This window comes from Gymnodraco acuticeps, unplaced genomic scaffold, assembly GCF_902827175.1.
Source record: "Gymnodraco acuticeps unplaced genomic scaffold, fGymAcu1.1, whole genome shotgun sequence".
NCBI lineage: Eukaryota > Metazoa > Chordata > Actinopteri > Perciformes > Bathydraconidae > Gymnodraco > Gymnodraco acuticeps.
The window spans coordinates 7,523,673-7,545,946 of NW_022990295.1; the positions used below are offsets into that span (position 1 = coordinate 7,523,673).

A 22,274-nucleotide genomic window follows, 5' to 3' on the forward strand; every position below is an offset into this window, starting at 1 on the left:
ATAAAGATATCCCAGACTTTCTCACATCCTACTTTTTCAGATCTTTGCCTTTATTCCAATACATCTATTTCCTTTTTACTTTCCTCTGGGGTGGCCCCTGAGACACGAGGGCTCTGTGCCATGATTCATATTTATAACCAGAGCCAGACCAGCGGCCGCCTCATTAGTGCAAGGTCTGCTGTGACACTTTCTCCTTTCTTTTGTGCCGGTCAGCTGTGACTCTCACTTCTCTTCCGAAAAGACATTTTTATTTTATTTTCCTTTTTCCTTTCTTTTATATTTTTATCTCTCCTCATATCTTCCTTATTTAAGAGCTACATTGTCATTCATCATTGAGTAATGACTGCAGGCTTACCACAGGTAAATATATTATGATGAATGATTGGCTCTATGCTTCTACAGAGTATACTACTTTTTGAATAAGACACCTTTATGAAGAGTTATGGTTTAAACTTGGTTCATTGATGGGTTTTGTTCTCGGTTCATTAGGCACCGTAAGAACATTAAGAACCATGTGAAAATGTTATTTTTTAACTTTCTTATTTGGTAAAGATACAGTAAGGATGATTTAGTCTGCAGCTTGAAGCCTTAATGAATCAATATTAGGGTGGTTTAATCCATTCAGTCTGCAATTGTACATGATTTTGATAGGGTACTTGCTTTCAGTGGCAGTCAAAGGGATTTTACAAAATCTTGCAACCCAAAAGCTGTTCTGAAGAGTTTGGCTAATCTATAAAGCAGTTAAAAAACACAACTGGTAAATCCCATGGTATATATTCAATAAAATGTCTCAGGATTTGATAGCTGGGTGCATTTTTATCCCAGATTCCTCATTATTGATTGACGTTGACAATAATAAATAGCCAACCTTAATTCACCTAATCAGCCCTGACAAGATAAATCTGTTGCACATTCATATTATTCATGATCCACAGCTTGACGTCCAAATTGAATGATCGTTTTAATTGAACACAGCACCACTGTCTGTGCATCTTCCCCACATACATTAAGCAGCATCTGTAGCTCATGTCCGAGCCAATTAAGCCGACACTGACACACACTATCCGTCACCCTGAGCTCCAGCACCGCGGCCGGTTGGACAGCAACCAGGCAGCGGCCTCAGCATCACCGCGGCTCCGCCAATCAGCGCGCAGCTCGGGGCAGATTAACCCAAACAGCCCCGGTGCTGCTCCGTAGTATCAGCCTCAGAAAAAAGCTGCTGATCCGCGTGGACTCAGTGCAGATGGGCACTGTTGGTAAACCCATTTCAAAATAACAGAGCATCTTCCTATGCGTTTAATTTATATATAAAGCAGAAACAGAAGGAAGATGGAGGCTTGCTCGATAATAGGAGAGAGCACGGATGCGATAGTGATGGATTCTCCTACAGATGAAATGGAAATTCACGAGGCTTGCCAAAGGTGGGTTTGTTTTTCTTGTCTGTGGATTTATCAGGTGCTAGAAACATAATATGTATAGTAGACGTGGATGTGTTTTACCCTCCTGTGATCGATGTGCGTATTGTTCATCCAGCTGTGGACAATAGCATTATGCACAGGATATGATTTCTACAATATTATAATAATTTCAACATTATAAAAACCTTAATCGTGATATGTTGTACTGTTTGTATACTGCTGGTGAAATCAAGTCCTGTTGTCAATTTACTTAAGATTATTTTATGTTTGATAAACACAACATCTTTGGGTCAAATATATTTAATCCATAATATCATGCTGTATATCAATATTTAAAACAATAGAATAAACAAGAGTTAGTGCCATAATGGATTTATCTTCAAATAAATCAGCTTTTATGTTGTTATTTGCTGCCTCAGATATCCTATAGCTACACACAACCTCACTCACGTTGACTTGAGAACTATAAGATCTGTTCAGTGTCATCAACCTCCTGCTGGGTCACTTTCACTAATTTCACCCTGTCACTTACTCTGCTGCATATAAAAAAAAAATGACCAAAGGGCTTCAAACATGAAAGCAGGGCTTCAAACATGAAAGCAGGGCTGGAAACAGCGGAGGTCTGCCACTCTTCGCAGGCAGACCCTCAAGTCTTTGCCCTTTTTAAAACGCCGATAGAAGCTCTCTTTTTTGAGGAAGGTTAACAGTTGGCTTCCTGCATAAACCCCAAGCCTTTGTCCCTTTTTTCTCTCTTATGTGTGTTTTTGATTGGCAGTTGAGGGGATGTTTGAGGACATGACATTGACATGCTTCCAGAGAGTTGATGTAAGAGACGCGCTGTATAAAGGGAGAGAGACAGAGACCTGAAGGCAGACGGAGGAGAGTAAGAGCTGACAGTCTTCAGTCTGTCAGACATTTCCTCCATGCTGGAGTCTTTTGAATGCCTTAAAGCTCTCCTCATCACTATTTTAACATTTTAGTGTGCACATCCTCAAAGAATAATCTGAAAGATTTTCATTAAAATGTCCGTTATAACACTCTCTCTATAGCTACAAGATGTAACACAATGGTGAGAGTATGTTGACACCAGGTTAAAAGTATATACATTAATCAGGGGTTGTACTGAAGCATGTGTGACCTCTGCACCTTTACTTGCCTGCTACTTTAACGCAAATACTTCTACTACTGCAAACTCGTCAGCTAAATCTAGCCTAATACAACAGCCAAGCAATAGGTCTTACTTCTTGGGAGATTACAGTTCTGAATTATAGCACTTTATACTGCAAGGTGTTTCTCTTTCTTCTTTTTTGTATGGCTTTTGTATTAGACTACATTCAGTTAGCTTATAACTGGGATCTCCGCCACTTTTATTTAACCATTTCCTCTGTTACTGTAGTGATGTTTTTCAGAAGTACAAGGTGAATCTGACCTCAATTGCACAATGCCACAATGCAAGGACCTTTTTCTTTTAATTCTGGGTGATGGCAGCACCTCAGTGACACTTTCCTGGATGTACTTTTGTCTTAATACACTGAAATATTAATGATCACCACAAATTGCTGTTCTCTAGCCGCGAGGAACCATCAAAAGGAAGTAATGAGCTATATAAAGCTATGAGCTAAATACTCTTTATCCTGAACCCTGTAGAGAAGATGCTGCCAGACATGGGTAACGTACCCACTCTCAGGTTTGTACTGAGGGAGATTATCTTGCTATGTAAATTGTTCTGAAATAAATTGAAAGTATTGACATCCAGATAATGTCTATGAGTGTGTATTTACTCACTTCAGCACCTAAATAGGCTAAACTAGATGCTTTGGGCCTAAGAACTGCAGAGTACAATGTGAGCGATGCATTAAGATCATATTACAATGTTATTGTGTTATTGTGAATACAAAATACTGCTGTTCAGAGCTCCACCATTAATCCCTCTGCTACTGTATGCTGACAATCAAACAGACCACTCATCATCCATGTGCCTTATTATGTGATGCAAATACAACTGTGTTGGGTCATTTAGGCTCTGTTGACTTACTCTGTCACCATGGTGACAAGGCAGGAAGTGTGGTTGCATCCAGTCTGCTGTGGAAAAACAAGCATGTGGTAGACGAGACACCACTTCACTGAGATACAGCTAGGGCACGGCTCAGTGTGTCTGAAGAGACTTCTTCAAATGTATATTAGGAAAAGGTCAAATTAAACTATAATAAATTATTCTCTGATCACAATTAACCACTCCATAAACAGCCTACCCCATTAGGCTTTAGGTTAGAAAAATCTATTTCCATGTTGTCTGCCAATATTGCATTGCAAAATATCCGGTAGTTTAAACATGTAGGCAGGTTTAATACTTTTGAAAAAAATTAATTAGTGTCATAGTTATAGTCTCAACTGCGTGATTCGGATGTCATTCGTGATTCGGATTTGCTTCCAAATGTTATGTTTTTTTCCGTGCATCATGATACACCACCAAGTTTAATGCAAATAAAGTCAGTAGTTTTCTCCAAATCCTGCTGATAGACAAAAAAAAATGAACTGATAAAATAACCTCCTCAAGATTATAGGTTATAACAACTAAACACAAGACACACATCTTAAACGCTGCTGAGAATGTCATCAGTTAAGGCAGTGTTTTTGCCATAAACCACAATACTGGAAATTGAAGAGATAAAGACTACATTTATCACAGTTCATCCTGAGGGAAAACATCAATGTCTGTACCAAATGTCATAGCAATCCATCCAATAGTCTTTGAGACATTTTACCTAAACCCACAAATGCCAACTTCACTTCTCCACAGGCGCCGGTGAAAAAGTCAACAGATCACCTAAGTCCAATGGGAACCATTAATGTCCGTATATAATTGTATGTCAATCTATCAAATCATTAGCCTATATTTCAATGTGGATCAAAGTGGTGAACCAACCAGTATCTCCAGAGCTAGCTCTTATGTGGCTAAAAAGAATAACTCTGAAACCATGTTTCCTTGAGTTGCATGATGTAGTTTAGGAAAGAGAAAGGGGTGAAGCATATTATTATATCACCACGAAGTTCTCCTGACTGCTGTCATCCCACTGAGCCATCACTCAGTCTCATCAATCTATCCTAGACGGACACATACCTCTCTTATAATGGGGTCTATGACATGATGTGAAATACTTTCTCACCCTCTTCTTCTGTCTCTCACACCCTCCTTTCTTTTTTAATTGGGCGTCCTTATGTCCGATAGCCAAGTGCATTACACAGAAATCCACTCCTAACTTCGTTATCTCTGCTGGCCCACTCAACTCACCGCTGAATAAGAGATACAACCAAGAATGCAGTCAGGAAAATAAGATGTCAATCAAGTGTGCTAGGAAATACAGATAGTTATGTTTTTCAAACTCCCACCTCTGCATATTTCACACACTGCGCGTTTAGCAGTTTAGGTATTTTTTTACTTAACTGTCAATCATTTTGCCTCTCTTCTATTCTCTTCATCATTTCACAATTTCTCACCCATCTCTGTCTCCCCCCGCCTGTCTCTTCCTAACCTCAGTAGGATCCCGGCGGTGTCTCTGTGCCCTCCTGACAGCGAGGGTTCAGCGGAGGCCCAGTTGACAGTTGACCAGTCGGATGGGGAGCTTTGTGACAGCTGCAGCAGCCTCGGCAGACCCTCTTCCTCCTGCCAGCTTTATCACCAAGTATGCATGAGCCCCAATGTACTGTGTGCTGTTTAGCCTGGATATTTGGGGACTCATTAAAACAAAAATGTTAGAAGTAAATCCAGGATTTGGGAGACAGAGGCAAAAATAGTTATTGTAGTCACTCAAAAGACCTGAAGAACAGCAGGATCCTATATACGAAGAGGATAATAGACACCATTTCTGTGACTTTGTTTCTACCCTCCTTTTCTTTTTTAGGTTCCCCAACCTGGGGCCTACGAATCGCAACAAAACCGGATATGTCCCCACTGTAACCATTACGGTCCAATCAAACCAAACACCTGCCGCGACTGCCATTTAAACCCAACAGGTCCTCATGCAGAAGGAGAGGTAGTGATGAGAGCGGGTCGTAGTTCTGCACATCAGACGTCTAATCACGGCGCGGTGAGATGTCATTGGCTGCATGGGTCAAATGAAAGCAAGACAAAGAAGCCTACACAGCGACATGTGGTGACAGTAAGGTGTGTTTAAAGGAACAGTTTGACATTTTTGCTAATTTGATTTCTGGTGGAGAGTTAAGATGATAGCCTACTCAGAAGCCAGTTATCTTAGCTTGGCATAAAGACTATAAGCAGGCCGAACCTTAGCCCCAAGTTAGAGCGCTTCGCATTAAAGACAATCTTCGTAACCATGGAATTACAACATTCAAATCTGTAATGAGATGACCTTTCCACATAGACTTACATTGGGAAAGAAAATATTTGTCAATGGTAATCAATTTACCCCAAACATTTCCCAAATTGGGATCAATAGTAGCCTACTATCTTATCTTATCTTAATAGCCGAATATTGAGATATTTTTCTTCATCATTGATCATTTGTTTAACCTTTGGACTGAGCCAGCTTTCCCTTTATGCCAGCTAAGCTAAGCTAACCTAGCGGTAGATGTAACTGTAGCATCACACTTAAGAAGTATTTCCTGTGGTAGGCCTATTATTTTCTAATTATTCTAACAACGTTTTCAACTATTAACAGGGATGGAGGACTCTACTATATTCTTAGAAAGTAAGTACTCAAAGCTATTTTCACTTTAAAAGCCCAAAATACTGCATGTCTTTCCTATTTTGATCATAATAACTATTATTGTAACCATAAGCATCACTTCTTCTGTGGCAGTTATTCCCAGGTGATAGTGGACTACCCGTTAGCGGTGCTGGTGGGCTGTGCCGTGCTGCTGCTGGGATGCTCTCTGGCCGGACTCTTTATCGGTCCTCTGCCGGACTTCTCCGACCCGCTACTGGTGAATCTCAAACACACACAGTCATACACACACATATACAAACCGAACAGTGTCTAAGATGTAATGCTGCATCTCCAGCTGGTGCAGAACATGTAATACTAACTAACTCTTCTGTCAAGTCGACATTACAAACCTCCCTTATCAATTTAGGAAGTGCAAGTCAATGTTTATTTAATGACTCTCTCTCTCTCTGATGATACCTATCTCTCCTATCTCAGATTCAATAAAGTGCACCTAATGAGATCACACTCATCATCTTAATTAAAAACATATTTTCACCTTTGAGATGCAAGCTTACAGGACAAACACTGCTTTAATCATTATAATCAAAATGCAACACACAAATATTAACAATGCATCATTCAGGATAAGTCTATACAGATTCTATAGGATATAGAATAGGATTGTTTTGTACTGTAAGTGTCTTTCTTTTAAGATAACATCAAACACTCATCTAGCAAACGGGCTTATCCATGCAACATTATACGCTGCTTGTGATGCTGATTTATTCAGTAAGCTGCTGCAGTGCATTGATGGGCACCAGCGTCCACACTGTCTTTAGCTTTGATGTGTGTTTGTGTGTCAATGTGTGTGTGTGTGTGTGTGTGCGTGTGCGTGTGCGTGTGTGTGTGTGTGTGTGTGTGTGTGTGTGTGTGTGTGTGTGTGTGTGTGTGTGTGTGTGTGTGTGTGTGTGTGTGTGTGTGTGTGTGTGTGTGTGTGTGTGTGTGTGTGTGTGTGTGTGTGTGTGTGTGTTTCTTTCCTCAGGGCTTTGAGCCACGGGGAACATACATTGGAGTTCGCCAGTCCAGCTTGTCCGAGCTGCAGGAGAACACCGGCCCGGGGAGAAAACTGTCTCCTTTACCGCAGCAGCTCAGCAAAAGGTCAGCAGGGAGATTCAGTGGAGTGCAGGTTTTCTACAGGAGGACTGCAGTGTTGACCCATGCACACAGATACGAGTTGTCGTGCTGCTTGTACAGGGTTGTGGGGTCAGACAGAGTTTCTGCTAGGGTTAATACTTATAACTTTTATTGGCACATGTGTTTATAGAAATAACATTTAAAAAAACAAGATTGTAGATAAAGCAGATTGACTTAAAGAACAATACTTTACTTTGAGAACATAAATTATATAACAACCTTTTACTGTTCAGTTTAACATGTTTTTTTAATGGAATATAAATGATTTAAGCCATTTGATTCACTCTCATCCCTCTTATTAGTGTTTGTTTTGCTAAAAAGCTCCAATGTACAGTACACAACTTTCCCAGCACAAAACCCACAGACACAGTTCAAATCTAGCTTGTAAAAAGCCAGATATCTTTTCATAGGAACTGTTAGAGGCCAAAACAGAGCAGATGAAAGGTAAAATATTCCCACTTACGTTTGCCAGGTAATCTGAAACAGAACTCCAAATTCCTGTTGCTTATTTGTGTAAACAAATCTAAGATGTTCACCATTAAAAAAAGGTTAAAACATGTCAGTGTTTTGTCTGCAGTTTATTGCACTGCCTCCAAGTGGACTAAAAACAATTCATGTAGGTATTGTAAATGATGTAATTGTCATACTGATACATTTTCTACTTGTTGGTGTGTTTTATGAGACTAAAAAAGGTGCATGTGTATGCTTCTACCTGTGCCAGTTTCGGGGGGGTTGTAAGTGGAGATAGTGGTGGCAGCCAGGAAACCTCCGGGCTTCGCTTCAAGAGGATGCTGGCTCGAGACTCATCTCCAGACACGTTCCTCTGCGACACTCCAGGTGGGTCAGCCATGATCAGCTCATCCCTGTGATTTAAAAAAACAAAACACTGATGATAAATGAATTGCTCACATATCTGCTACACTGATTACCGTAACTATGAAAATACAACCATAATCCTACCATTTTACAGTTCCCAAATGATGAGCGATACTTTAGCATCCTTAGTCTGCACGACAGTGAAATGGAAATATGATTTAAAAAAAACAATGTAAATATAATGGGTGCTTATTCAGCACTTGCAGTAAACTAATTAAATCAGTACAGCATAAATACAATCCAGAGGCTTATGGTAAAATGCAAATTAACAATAATAGTGAGATCTTAAGAAGATGTAAATAAGTACTTTTAGTATGGCTTCAAAGGAAACAGTCGGAATGCATTTTCTTGACCAGGTTATCCCAGATTTTTCTTCTTCAGACTTTACTTGAAAATGGTGTGCTGGCAGATCAAAGACTTTACTCTGGGTTGCCTTTCAAATCCAATAAAAGCTGCCTAAATGGATTTATAAGCAATTCTAAGCCTTAAAGGTTTCATTTTATAAAGCCTCATTTCTAATTCAAATCAGACAAGAAGATAGAAGACAAAACAATGTGTTTCGAGCCTGGTTTTAAAGCAACTCTTGGATTCAAGTATTCTGAACATTTGTCACCATCCAAACAAAGTGATGAATCACTGCTGGTCATCTTGTTCAAGTATGTTGAATCCATCTGTCTCTCTCTCCACGCAGGCAAGCATCTGGCTCAGCTGGTGTTTCGATCTGAAAACTCAGCCAGTCTCTGGAGTCTGAAGGCGATCCACGCCATGTGTGAGATGGAGCAATCCAGGGTCAGCTCTCATCTACTAAACACTTTAGTTAATATTTTCTCGTCTGTCACTCATACTGTCTTTCTCTTCTCTCTAATGCCATGAGCCGACTTGCTCAGATGCTGACTGTCACTACTTTATGTGCATTAATATGTTTTAGTGCATTTGTTCCAAAACTGGGCATGTGTTCAAAAAACGTTTCCTCTCTCTGATACAGATTCGCTCCCAGGCTCAGTTCCAGGACTTGTGCCAGCAGCATGTGAGGGGCGAGGCGGAGGGAGTGTCCCGAGGCGGCTGCTGTCCCAGCTGGTCTCTGGGGAATTACTTGGCTGTCCTCACTAATGCCTCCTGCTGCCTCAGCCTCACCTCACACCAGGTTCTGTAGCTTTACTAAAAAACAACAACCATACAAACAAATTACTTGGTACACTTCATTAACCCATCTTGTACTTGATAATAAAAGTGAATAGTCCAGATTTCTTTACAAAAAAAATATTTTCCCACAGTTAGATCAGGAGAGAGTGGTATATATTTCTTCCACCTTCCTGTATTGCTCAATGTAGACTGCTTTGGTGCGAGTGTAGATATTGGCTTTAGGAATGTCTGCCTTACCTCACATATAATGTAACTAGATGGCACTCCTCTTGTGGTGCTCAACATGCCAAAACAAATCAGTAAATAACACATTAGGTAACAAGCTGAGTGACATCTAGTTCTATTATAATAGAGAGAAGGAAGACATCTCTTAGGCTGATTTTCCATCACTCTGTAACTCACACAAAAACAGAATGATAAATAACACTTCTTAGATTTGCCTTTAAGTTAAGGTTGATGATGCATGCTACGGGAAAGCTGGTTAAGTAATTTGCAACACTTCATTATAACTAAATCTGCAGTGCACTGAATACCTTTTTCTATTTTCTCCCGTTCTCACCAGGTGTCTGAGTCTCTGAACCTTCTCCGGAAATGTGCTCTGCATTATCACGAAGGACACCTAGTGGAGGCGTGTGTCGAGAGACCCAAACACGGCGGCTGTTCCTCCGTCCCGTCCCGCTGTAAACAATCCCGTGTGGTGTTCCAAATCCTGCACTACCTGGTCGATAAAGACTTCCTGGGCCCACAGACTGTTGAATACCAAATCCCTACGCTGAAGTACAGCCTTCTGTTCTTACCCGTCGACAAGGGGGAACACATGATGGAGATATACATGAAGAGTCTCGAAGGCAGGGATCTGACATACAACAATACAACCATCACTGGCATGGACTTTGGCATCAAGCAGAAGCTTTTCAAGTATTACCTGGCAAGAGATTCAATTTACCCTGTGCTAGCTGTTGTGTCTCTTATTTTCACGATGGCTCTTTATCTCCACTCTCTCTTCATAGTTGCATTATCTGTAATAGCAATCGCAGGCTCCCTCCTGACCTCCTATTTCTTCTATAAAGTAGCATTTCGCCTGACTTTCTTCCCCCTGGTCAACCTCTCTGCAGCTCTATTTCTCTTGGGAAGCTGCTCCAACCAGGTTTTCATCTTCGCCGATTTCTGGAATCAGCAGCTATCCCAGAGTCCCTCAGCCTCCCTGGAGAAAAGAGTAAACAGAGCTTTGCAGGAAGTCGGCTATTTGATTTTAGCGTCAGGGTTGACCTCCAGCGCAGCATTTTTCTCTGGTTATCTCAGCAGCATCACAGCAATCAGATGTTTCTCTGTTTATCTAGGAACGGCCTCATTTATCAGCTCCCTCTTGGCATTGGTGTGGCTGCCGTGCTCTTTTATTCTGCGAGAGCGCTACACGGAAGCATCCTCTGCGTCTGTAGCAGTGCAGGGATGGAAACCATGCTGCTCCAAAAACGCTGGCGGCTTCTGGGACACAAGCTCACGCAAAAGATGCCTCTTCACACTCGGGCAGAAGCTGAGAGAATTAAAAAGAGGAATCAGCGACACTTCCAACTTGTTATTTCTGAAAATCCTGCCTTGTGGGGTGGTGAAGTTTAGGTATATTTGGGTTTGCTGGTTTGCAGTGCTCGCTGCGGGGGGCACTTACATGTCCTGTATTGAACCTTGCATGAAGCTGCCCACCTTGGACAGCAGTGTGGCCAAGCTTTTCCGCTCAAGTCACCCGTTTGAAAGATACGATGCAGAGTATCGACATATGTTTATGTTTGAGAGACAAAGGAATGGAGAGGATAAACCAGTTACCTTAATGCTTGTTTGGGGTGTCAAACCAACTGATAACGGGGATCACTTTAACCCCAGGAGCAATGGCTCTTTGGTTCTGGACCCAGACTTTAACATGAGCCATCCAGATGCTCAGGTTTGGTTAAGGGACTTATGTGGACGCGTTCAGAACAAAAGCTTTTATTCCCCTCCTTCACCTGAGGATAAAGACGTTACGACGGACAATATTTGTCTTGTGGAGGAGCTAATTCAGTGGGTTTCTGTCAGACGGTGCTCAGAAAGTGATGACTCTCCCAATTTTTGCTGTAACGACATCCCTTTCCCCTACACTCCCAGCGTTTTTGAGAACTGCCTCAGTATGATGCTGGCGGAGAGGTATGCTGAAGGCCATCTGGCCCACAGCGGAGGTCTGCACTTCCAGCCAGATGGCAGGGTCGCAGCTCTTGTGTTGGCATTCAAAACCACATACCTCTACAGCTTCAACTTCAGCAGAACCAGTCTTTTCTACAGAGAAATCCTGACATGGTTCAACAGAGAAATATCAGGGGCACCACACGGGCTGGAGAAGGGTTGGTTCACCAGCCAGCTGTCTCTTTTTGATCTGCAACACGTGTTAAGCTCGGAGACTCTCGCAGTAGCTGGCTTCTCAGTAGCCATCACGTTTGCTTTACTTCTCTTAACCACCTGGAATATTCCACTGAGCATTTATGGGACCGTAGCTGTAGGGGGAAGTGTTTTTGTCACAATTAGCCTGCTTGTTCTTCTTGAATGGCAGCTGAGCGGCATCGAGGCTCTGTTTATTTCATCAGCAGCAGGGCTCTCTGTTGACTTTGTTGCAAACTACTGCATTTCCTACACTTTGGCTCCTCATTCAGACAAAATTGGGAAAGTAGCCCACTCCACCAAAAGGATGGGATGCCCTGTAGCAATAGTTTCTGGTGCATTTTTCTCCATGGGGATCATCATGTTGCCTTCCACGGTCTTGCTGTTCAGAAAACTGGGGATATTCCTCTTTTTGGTGAAATGTGTAGCATGTGGATTTGCAACCTTCTTCTTCCAGTCTCTTTGCTGCTTTTTTGGACCCCAGAAAAACTGTGGCAAGATCACGTTACCATGTTTTTCAGATTACAATGACGGAGCGCTGAACTCTTGCTCTGCAGCAGAGCCTGGATCTCCGTCAGCCTCGGCTGCGAACGGGGCGTTTGGCAGATCCAGAATGAGGAGGAGTTATGACAAAGAAGCAGGAGGCTATCTGTACCCCGACCCCCAGCGTCAGCAGAGACAGAAACAGACTGCAGCCGGGGGAGGAGGGGGCCGAGGGCCGGAGCAGTACGAGCTGCAGCCATTGGCCTATCGACTGAGCGACAGCTTTGAAAACAGCACCTGTACCAGTAAGCTGTCCAACCAGCCGTCTGTGCTCTCTGATGAGATCGAGTACTGCCGAGGAGAAGTTGGCCGAAATAGCATGGATGGGGAAAGTGAGGAGATGTGCAGTCATCAAAATAAGACCAGCCAGCAACCTCCAGCTCTTCAGACTTCATCTCCATACAAAGAAAACACCCTGCGGCCTGTAGGAGTCACACGGGAAGATGCAGCGAAGGATAAGCTGCTGTGTAACACATGCAGAGGTCAGTCTGGTGGGGTGACACACTGGAGCAATACAACCTTCTCCTCATCTTCCAGCATGGAGGACACCATTATCAGCCACACATTGGAGACTATCGACCAGACATCCCTCAGTAAAGATGACCAAACCACAGAGGACAGTCACCAGCCCTGCTCCGACAGAGGGGGTCTCTCCTCGCAGTCTCAGAGCTCCTGCGAGGGCCTGGAAGACTCGAATGAAACTTGTCTGAGTGACATAGAGCCAGGGCCTTCCAACACGCGGCAGAATGAAGCAGAAGAAGAATTTCAGTTGCAACCAGGACATCTAAACGGGAAGAGAGATACACTTCGTCTCTCACTGAAAGACCCTGTTTACCAGACAAGTAAGGGTCGCAACAGTCAGAGTGAAGAAGCCGTCATCTTACCCAACAGTAAGCCCGACCTGCCAGATGTTTGGATAAAGAGGGATGGACAGCGGGAGGATACATGTTGAGCAAAGTTCAGAGGAATTTTTGCAATCACTGTGTACATTGCTTTGAATATATATAAAGAAGAACTGTAGTTATAAAAGCATATATAAACTACAAAAGGAGCATATAGTGTTGCTTTTGTGTAATACTCAAGGGGAATTTAAGCCAACATGTAACATGTGACAGCATGTTGTTTAAAGTTGCTGCTAAGGTTTTTGCAGTGTGTGCTACAGGGTCCGAGCATGAGTGTCTCCTCAGCGAAAAGTCAATATAAAGCATGACTTCTTAAAAAACGGCATTTCCCATCTGAGGCAATTAACATGAAGCTTTCTTACAAAAAAAGTGCTGCACCTGGAGAGTTTACTTTGTGCCTGGACTGGGTTTTAAGAAAAGACAGTGTCGCCCGGTGCAGCCGCCGGCCTTTCTACATGCTGGATTTGACCTTTAAGAGCCATATACATTTATGGACATCTGAATATCAAAAGATAGATTGAGTAGCAAACTTTCACTTTACTATGGTCAGTTGATCTTGCACTTTGTGGAGAGAACAGTAAATTATAATAATTTATAATAATATCCTAAGTATTATCGGTTTGAAATTTGGCCATTATGTACAGTATGTCCTTTGTGACCATGTAGTAATGTGTCCTTTGTAGTGCCATGGTTTGGTTTCTTTTAGTGTTTCACCGTCAAATTAAGAGTCATGCCGTTTATTCCAGTGTCAGTGCCAAAAATATTTTTATGTTTACTGTACTTAAAAAGGCAAAAAAGGGTTTCTAATGCAGAGAGAAAACTATATGTGGGTTTATACACATGTCTTAGCCTTGAAAAGGAAGAAGCTCTCATTTCTGTTTTCAAAGCAGTAGTTGTGCCATCACATGCAACTCCTTCAACAGCAACACACTTTGCTGCAGCACGGTTAAAATAAACTCCGACAGAAAATATAAGGAGGCCTTTATCTACACGCTATCTACACGTCCCATCAGCTGTTTTTATTGAGCTAATAGCTATTCATGAATCAGCATGTGCCAGATGTCAGTCAGAAACAGCTGCAAGTGTGTTTTGTGAAAAGGGTGTGTCCTTTTAAAAAGTAAAATAAGAGATGTGTCTATGTTCCTTTTATGATATTGAGTGTATAAAGAAAAGTGGCGTTTGGGGTGCATTGATGGTGGTTCTAGCATAACACCTAGACAAGAAGGTACTTGTGTTTAATGTGCCTATGAGCAGTGTTATTCTCAAGCTTTCTCTTTGTCAAAAGTGTTTGCTTTTGACATCTTGACTGTATAATCACAATTCTTCAATGAGCCGTCACTCTACAGCACTCAGCAGAAAACAACCTGCCTATGAACAGTAGAACTTAAAAGATTACCACCACTATTATTATTTACAGATGTAATGTTGTGCATTTTTTCACGTAACAGAAAATAAATAAAAAAACATTTATTTTCCTGCAGACTGGCTTTTGATTTATTTCAAATCTTGGTTCAATTATTGGGCACATTACAGGTTTGTAGGATGAAATGATATTAAAACGTAAAATAAGTAAGAATCCAAATCCTCTTTGTTTAAAGCTAAAACAGCCTAGAGTCAAAAGAAAAACATATTTGTGCATTAGGAATACCCTAGAAATAAATTGGCATTATCATAAAAGACAAATCAAAATGCCTCGGAGCAAAACTAAATACATCTAGTCAGGCTTTTAAGGTCTGAAAAAAAGGCATTAAGGCAGTGACATAAACACCAACAAGGCCATCATCAGTCAGCATCAGGTAAGCTCCATTCAGTCTCGACCCAGTCCTCTTTGGCCCAATCAGGTGAACGTGTAGAATATTCAAAGTCAGGTCCTTTGTAGCGTAGAGCGTGCAGATACATGATGAGCTCCTTCTCTGTGGGATCTGCTCGATCCAGCTTACATTCAGAGCACAGGTTATCTCTAGTTTCTGGTTGAGTTGTTGCTTTTGTTAGATTTCCAGTTGATTTGTCAGCTTCGGACTCAAGTGAGGTGTTATTAGCGTTTGGGTCTGTGCAGATCTGACTCACCTTATCCACCGTCTCACTGCCTGAGCTACAACCTGTCGGCCCCTGAGTGTCGCTCTGATGAATCTCTCCACTTGTGTGAAGTTCAGAGGTGCCATCTGATGTTTCTACCTTCTCAGATGTCTTGGCTTTTTCCGATTCTTGTTCAATCCCAACCGCATCGTCAGGTATATCCAGAAGGAGAAGACTTTCCTGAGAGCGATGTTCCTCTACCAGAGCCTGCAGCAGCTCCTCATTACTCTTGTCCACCTGTCCCCCCTTCCCCCTGTGAGGACCCCAGGCGGAGGACCCATAGATGGGATCATTGAGGATGGGGAAGCCCAGGTACTGGAGGTGGACTCTGATCTGGTGTGTGCGGCCGGTCAGCGGTAAACAGCGGACAACGCTTGTTTTCCCGTTAAAGCTCAGCCTCTGGAAGACGGTTCTGCTCTCTTTCCCTTTTGGGTCGACTCTGCAGAGGCCGACTTTAAAGGAAACCACCAGGATGGGCTCCTCACAGACCAACTCACCATCTGGAAAATCCCCCTCTACCCTGCACACATACTCCTTTTCAACCTGGTAGAAAGCACAAAGGAAGAGACAGAAGAGGTTAGTATTCCTTCATTGTTCCTCTTCATCATCTTGTTTTTGTAAGAATTATCTACAGAGAGTGTCTGCATAACAAATGGACCCAATAAGTAAATTCAAACATAGAATAAAATCTGTTTTTCTCTGACGCTGTCCTGTAGCCTTTTCTTCGTTTAATTATCTGATAACTTAAGACGCAGACATCCGAATATTTTAACATTCCGATCAAAATGTATGGTAAAAAAGACCATCTAAAAATTGTATTGCTATAATGCGGCATTAAACTGGACAAAAATTAGGATACAGGGGGACGCCAATACCTTGATTAAAATGATGGATGCCTCTAAGTTTGAAAATGTTTACATATTTTTGACACAATTAAAAAAAAAAACATTTTAATAACACAAGATAAATCTTACTACTATGGTCTAAACCCACTGATATAAAGGGTTGTCCCACAGGTTTACCCAAATAAATGCTTTAATCCTCCCTGTCCTGAACGTACCTGTCTGTCTCTCACCAACTTGTCCAGTTTCTGAGACGTTTCCAGTGTCCTGGCAAACATCAGCACTCCAGAGGTCAGCCTGTCCAGCCTGTGCACTGTGTGGAGCTCAGAGATGCCCCGCTCCTTCCCCAGGATGAAGATCACTGTGTTGTGGCGGAAACGCCCGCAGGGGTGGACCGGGATAGAGGCAGGCTTGTCGATCACGAGCACTTCACCGTCGTCCACCAGAACCTCCAGAGGTCTGCCAACCACAGGGGGCTCATGGCGGTGCACCGTGTTCTTCATGAGGTCATTGTTCTGTGGAGAGTCAGGGAAAACGTGTTACCACAGTTTTAAATAAAATTCACCACCAGCTCTTATATTTTGAACTAGGGCTGGGCAATTCATCTATATTACATTGAAATGTTGATAAAACAAGATGTTAGATTTAGGATATTGTAGCACATGATCATTGTTGTCTTTTCCTAGTTGTAGAAGACAGTTTTGTGCTATATTACTTTTTTTTTAATCCATCAGATTGCAGTATCAAGATTTTGATTGTTACATTTTGAATAGAGGAAGGGCTGAACACTTCTAACTCTTGTTCTGCCATGCGACAGAAAAAGCCTGTACTTACAATAAAAAATGAAAGATGAATTTAAAAGTATAAAGAGGAAATCAACCATTAGTTAACCATCCAACCTACTAATATCAGAATCAGAAACAGCAGGTTTATTGCCAAGTAATGCCAACACACACAAGGAATTTGCCTCGGTGAATATCGTGCAAATGCGTATCGTGCGTATATAAACAGTTAATAAACATAAATTGTAAAAAAATAAAAAAAACATTATAAAAATCATAATTGTTTAAAACATATATTAAAATCTAGAAAACATATTTACATTCAATGTAGATATACAAGAAAATTATAAAATGACAAAATACTGTGAATATTAGAATAAAATACATCATGTGCAGTATCAATAACTGGTTTACTTAGATCAAGCCTGAACTCAGTTGACTTTACCCTGAGTTATTCTGTCATTTAGCCCTGCTAGCATTATGCTAACACCTTAGATATATAGCATCATAAGCAGTACTGACCCTGAGCACCACAGACAGGTCCTCCACAGGTGTGTCGTTCAGCCGGATGCGGCCCTCTTTGGCAGCCCTGTGGTAATACTCCATGGTCTCCGCTCTGAACTCATGCTTAAACACCTCCAGAAGGCTCTTCCCAATCCACCGCCCTTTGCAGTACGTTTTGAAGTCAAAGTAGTACGGACGGACTTTACGAAGACCACCGTCAAAGTAGTAGTCGGTCTCGTCGAAATGCTCCTTGCAGAAGCTGACACCGGGGTTCCGTTTCTGCGGAGGGGGGACGTATCTCTCGCCCGGACGGAGCTTCTTTCCACCGGCTCCTCTCCGCTTCTTGCCTCGGCCCTTTTTCTCAGCATCGCCCGTCTCTTCGCTCTTTCTTTTTCCACTTTCTGTCACCTCTTTGGTGGTGGTTTTCTCCTCAGACTCCGGACTGTTTACCTCTACGACAGCTGACTGCTCCATCGTCGAGCTGCTCTGTGGACACCGTGGAGAACACAGAGTGAAATTAAAGCTTTTAAACGAAATAAAGTTGCAAAGTATTGTTGTAACTCCTGTTTGTCCGAACGTGAAGAAAGACGCGACATTACATTTTCTCAAGCCTCTAATAACCGACACACTCACGTGCATTGCTCTCTAGCTAGAGGTCCTTCTCACTACGTGCGCATACTGATGACAGTTTATGTAGTCCATTCACTCCGATATGTAGTTCTATTTAACCTTTCTGTCTCTTCTTCCTTTTTTTAAACCTGAGGGTAAAACACCTCATCACCGACACATTATCGCCACCAACAGTTCATAATGTGTATTTAGTTTAGTAAGAAGATATTACTTTATTAACTCAAGACTCAAGAGTGATAAACTAACATGAGGTTGAAGTCATAATGCTACATTAAAAAGATTGTGTCTTGTGTGGGAAGTTAGGAATCAACCATTTTCACCAAAAAAAACATTTGCAATATGTCTTTAAATATTATGAGGTAGGGTTAATAAAGGGTCAAATAATTTCTCCTTCATGCATTTTTGGATTAGATAATTTCTATTATTTTTGTGACAAAATAGCCAATACTTAATATCTGGTTTTGGAACACTACAAACAATTAAAAACATTAAAAAATATATACAATTAAAAGAAATATCTTATTTATAAATCATCTGATTTGATATGAAAGATATTGAAAAAGGTTTCCTCCTTCAGACAATGATCGACATTTTCTGTTGAACATAATTTAATGTCCTGTGTCCTATACTCTCATTCAAAAATAATATACATTGCTTCCTTTTCCTGACCATGATGTAATGATTATTTGAAGAAAAATGAAAAACAATCAAGTTTCTGTTTAGTGGGTTTATTTCATTAATCTGTGTACACATAATTTACTTTTTGTATAGTAAAACATTTTGGCACAATGCCCACTCTGCTGTACATAATCAATGTCAAAGAGCACATATCTTTAACATACAATATAAAAAGCAGTAAGAGAAGGATTCTTACTACAAAATATATATTATTTCCTTTTGATTTGCAGAATTTTTCATTAAACTTCCATGGCTAGAATTTGGGTGTATCTTTATGTGTTATTCATAGCCAAAACATCCCATAAGATTGCACACAGGGTCACATATTAACTCTCATCTGAAATGACCACAAGCTTCCAAAAGAAAGTAATCCTGTAGGCTACCTCCTTAAGTGCATTTTTCTCTTTACTGACTCACCCATAAATAATACTGTGAATCACTTAGATCCCGGACAGCCTCCCTTAGTTATCCACAGTATCACTCTCTAATGGACACTGGATTTAAGGTCATCAGTCCAGCGGTGGTCATTCATTCTCAGTCTCTCACTGTTTTATCATCCTTTGAACACAATCTGGTTGGGCAAACAGGGTGAGATCCTCCTTGTACGTTGCTAGGTGACGACCCAGCGGGGCAGGTGGCCGTTAAGACAGGAGCTCAGTGAAACCATGAGGAGGGCTAAGGGGCCCCGGAGACGCAGCACCAACGCCACCTCCTGCGGGGGCAACCACACTGCAGTCAGAGCTCACCTCTGGGGACAGAAGGAAGGACATTGTGGATATCATCAGAATCAAGCTATAGAGCAGAGGTGGATGTGACTCATGAGGAACAAAACACACTGAAGATCACAGAGGCCCCTGCTGGAGGTTAGTCAGCACATAAAGTGGTTTTCCTATAAATATCAAGGTTAGAAATTTGAGTTTTTGAGCAGTACCCAGGCCACTGGCGTCTCTTGTCAGTCAGTGGGACGTAAACCACTCCCATCAAAGCTTTCTTCAGGAAGGTCCCATCACTCTGCTTATCGTACTGTTCTAGCACCTGACTGCCACCTTCAGGGCCGACTGGGAGAACCAACCGTCCCCCAGGCTTCAGCTGCTCCAAGAGCTTTAACAAACAGATGGCAGAAAACAGAAATTTCCCATGAGGGTGGAGACAATTCTGATCCAACAGCTTACAGCACTTTAGGAAATATTCTTTAAAGACCATTAGCTGTTTGAGAATTACTTATAAGATGTACTGCAGTGTGTTTTAACCTTGACTGAATGTGCTTTGTTTGTGGATTTTGCCCTAAAAGTGCTTCTCTTTCACAAGAGTCAAAGTCATATGCGTCCTTACAGCCTTGGGAACAGTAGCTGCAGCTGCACCAACATGAATGGCATCATACGGCGCTCCTTCTGGGTGGCCGAGTCTTCCATCTCCCACTGTGGATGGATGCAGGTATGACTTTTAATAAAATCTCTATCGCTGTGCAACATCAAAATTAGAAAAGGGCATTATTTGTGAATCTTCTGACTCGCCTACAAGTTTGATGCGTCCAGATGTGAGCAGTTCTGGGTCGTCCCCTTGCACTTTTTTTATTGATATTTTAAGCAGTTCATCAATGTGTTCAATTCCGACCACTCTACCACTGGGTCCTGTCTACAAACAACAGAAAATGCATCCAGTGCACTCAATCATACACTGTATTTCACGCAAACTTGTAGGAAACATGTAAAAGTGTGTACAGAACCTACCATCCTTGCGAAGCAGGCTGTGAGATATCCACTTCCTGAACCCACATCGAGTGCAGATGCTCCTTCAGTTAGTTGGTCACTTAACAGCTCCAAAGCATGAGCATGCTGTCAAACCACCACAGGAAGTCATTTAGCCAATCATGTGTATGTACATTAAAACTGAATAATAGGAGGTCTCGCAGCAGTAGAGTGTTGTTACTCACCATGTGGGGGGCACTGATGGTCGCTCTGTAGCCTGTGATAAGAAAATGTCACAACACAAAGTCACAGCAAATATCTGTGCTCATGAAACACAAAACATAAAGTACTCGTATTGTCGGGCAAATACATGAAATGGTCTGTGAAGAGCAACTGAAATAAAAACCTATTGTTTGAGGAGAGTCTGCATAAGGATAATCTATGGAGTAGAGCCCTCTGTCTGTAGCCAGCATGGCATCAAACACTCGGTCACTGCGGATCACCCCGTGATCTGGGGAAGAAGAGAGGAGACAATGAAAATCATTTTCCATGTTAGTGCAAAATGTAATACATTTTGAGAATTATTCCGTTTTTGTTTTTTTAAATATGCCCTGATAATTGTGAGTCATAAAATATATTTATAGTTTATTTGTCATTTTACTTTTCATTTAAAATCTCTGTAAAATGATCCATCATACCTTCTGACTAACACCTTGTAATGTTGTGACATATTGCTCCGGAGTTGTGAATACCCGGAATGTTATATGAGTGACACCAGTTATGATGTAGTACAGAGCGTGAATAAAGCACAGTTAACAATACTCACTGTCTCCTGAGTTGTCTACAATAAAGCAAGATACACATACAAAAGGACAACACTATACACCTCAATACAGCTTTATGTGTAAAGCACTTTAAAACCTCCAGAACAAAGAGCTCCTACAGAGAAAGAAATGAATACAATACAAAAATCGGTACTTGTGGCTTATCTGTCGCCACTTTATTATTTGATGCATCGACTCTAGCGGGTAGCTTGCTCCTCCACATGAACTCGGCCAGGTAGGTCTTAAGATGGTTAGGGTACAAAAAAAGTGCGTATTTATTTAGAGACTCTGAAAAAGACAAAAAAAAGTGGCGACATAACCCACAAGTACCCACAAATCACACAGCTCAGCTGACAAACCATACAATAAGTAAAAATACAAATAAAAGGTAACAAACAAAAATAAAGAAAAATCAACATAATAGAAACCATATAGGCTAGTAAAGTAAAAATAAATGTCTTTATTAGCTTGACCTTGAGATATGTGAGCCTAAGACCCTGTGATGTCCAAGCATCAGCACATTACCCCTCAGCCTGCTGATGAGCTCTGCGTGTGTTTTGCCGCTGGACATCCACGCCATGGTCCGGGACAGCAACACACCCATCGGGACGGCCACTAATGCCAGGCGCACCGCAGCGTGCATCTCCTACACTGGGTCTCACTGCAGTGGCGTGATGATCAGCGCATGCAAGCCGGAGGACATATAGATGTAACATCTTAAACATACATTAAATGGTCGGTAATGATACGATTTAATATGGCATAATACGATATTTACACAATAGCATGCACTTGACAGTCAACCAGAGAGCTGATTAAATAACCACGACCAAGTTAACGTTACATTATAAATGTTTAATACAATGCAACAGTTGAAAATGCTAATGCCAGTTCTACAAATGAGCAATACTTGTGAATAAAGCACATATAGAGAGGTTAGCAGAGCGTATTTACCTTGGAAGTTCTGCACTGTTCCTTCCAGCTGAGACAAACTTCCTGACTCCCTACTGAGCGAAACAGCCAATAGGATAAGCACTATCAGGCATGAAACCTCAAGAGATCCAATCACAATTCAAAACAGTTTGATGGACGGTTACGACGTCC

General features: G+C 41.7%; 3 protein-coding genes across 6 annotated transcripts; 1 reads left to right on the plus strand and 2 right to left on the minus strand.

Annotated features, from left to right (window-relative positions):
* The first annotated feature begins 1,194 nt into the window (after positions 1-1,194).
* On the plus strand, positions 1,195-14,626 carry disp2 (dispatched homolog 2 (Drosophila)). 2 transcript variants are annotated; one of them, XM_034222533.1, is made up of 10 exons: positions 1,195-1,421; positions 4,957-5,101; positions 5,321-5,583; positions 6,098-6,127; positions 6,239-6,362; positions 7,128-7,243; positions 8,001-8,116; positions 8,847-8,944; positions 9,141-9,299; positions 9,861-14,626. In XM_034222533.1, exons 1-10 carry the CDS (start codon positions 1,330-1,332, stop codon positions 13,194-13,196), a joined length of 4,479 nt encoding a protein of 1,492 aa, XP_034078424.1. In that variant the 5' UTR covers positions 1,195-1,329; the 3' UTR covers positions 13,197-14,626. The 2 variants fall into 2 exon arrangements, with proteins under 2 accessions (XP_034078424.1, XP_034078425.1); XM_034222534.1 differs by having other exon boundaries at positions 4,960-5,101.
* rpusd2 (RNA pseudouridine synthase domain containing 2) lies at positions 14,613-18,113 on the minus strand. 2 transcript variants are annotated; one of them, XM_034222536.1, is made up of 4 exons: positions 17,984-18,113; positions 17,369-17,836; positions 16,283-16,579; positions 14,613-15,765 (listed from the first exon to the last, which is right to left on the minus strand). In XM_034222536.1, the coding sequence occupies exons 1-4, from the start codon at positions 17,987-17,989 to the stop codon at positions 14,929-14,931; spliced, it is 1,608 nt and encodes a 535-aa protein (XP_034078427.1). In that variant the 5' UTR covers positions 17,990-18,113; the 3' UTR covers positions 14,613-14,928. The 2 variants fall into 2 exon arrangements, with proteins under 2 accessions (XP_034078427.1, XP_034078426.1); XM_034222535.1 differs by having other exon boundaries at positions 17,369-18,043.
* Positions 18,114-18,692: 579 nt separating this feature from the next.
* Positions 18,693-22,188, minus strand: pcmtl (l-isoaspartyl protein carboxyl methyltransferase, like). Of its 2 annotated transcripts, none has more exons than XM_034222401.1 (9): positions 22,125-22,188; positions 21,696-21,831; positions 20,753-20,857; positions 20,592-20,623; positions 20,389-20,493; positions 20,173-20,293; positions 19,991-20,076; positions 19,590-19,759; positions 18,693-19,370 (listed from the first exon to the last, which is right to left on the minus strand). In XM_034222401.1, the coding sequence occupies exons 2-9, from the start codon at positions 21,811-21,813 to the stop codon at positions 19,334-19,336; spliced, it is 774 nt and encodes a 257-aa protein (XP_034078292.1). In that variant the 5' UTR covers positions 21,814-21,831; positions 22,125-22,188; the 3' UTR covers positions 18,693-19,333. The 2 variants fall into 2 exon arrangements, with proteins under 2 accessions (XP_034078292.1, XP_034078293.1); XM_034222402.1 differs by having other exon boundaries at positions 18,693-19,406.
* Between the last annotated feature and the right edge of the window lie 86 nt (positions 22,189-22,274).

Coding starts and splice junctions, on each gene's coding strand:
- rpusd2 (XM_034222535.1), bottom strand. CDS start 17,989: ATGCACGTGAGTGTGTCGGTTATTAGAGGCTTGAGAAAATGTAATGTC. Junction 16,580..17,368: donor ACCTGTCTGTGGTGCTCAGG/GTCAGTACTGCT, acceptor GACTCTCCACAG/AACAATGACCTCATGAAGAA. Junction 15,766..16,282: donor AGTTGGTGAGAGACAGACAG/GTACGTTCAGGA, acceptor GCTTTCTACCAG/GTTGAAAAGGAGTATGTGTG.
- disp2 (XM_034222533.1), top strand. CDS start 1,330: ATGGAGGCTTGCTCGATAATAGGAGAGAGCACGGATGCGATAGTGATG. Junction 8,117..8,846: donor GTTCCTCTGCGACACTCCAG/GTGGGTCAGCCA, acceptor CTCTCCACGCAG/GCAAGCATCTGGCTCAGCTG. Junction 9,300..9,860: donor TCAGCCTCACCTCACACCAG/GTTCTGTAGCTT, acceptor CGTTCTCACCAG/GTGTCTGAGTCTCTGAACCT.
- pcmtl (XM_034222401.1), bottom strand. CDS start 21,813: ATGCACGCTGCGGTGCGCCTGGCATTAGTGGCCGTCCCGATGGGTGTG. Junction 20,858..21,695: donor GCTCATCAGCAGGCTGAGGG/GTAATGTGCTGA, acceptor CTTCTTCCCCAG/ATCACGGGGTGATCCGCAGT. Junction 20,077..20,172: donor TGGACGCATCAAACTTGTAG/GCGAGTCAGAAG, acceptor ATCCATCCACAG/TGGGAGATGGAAGACTCGGC.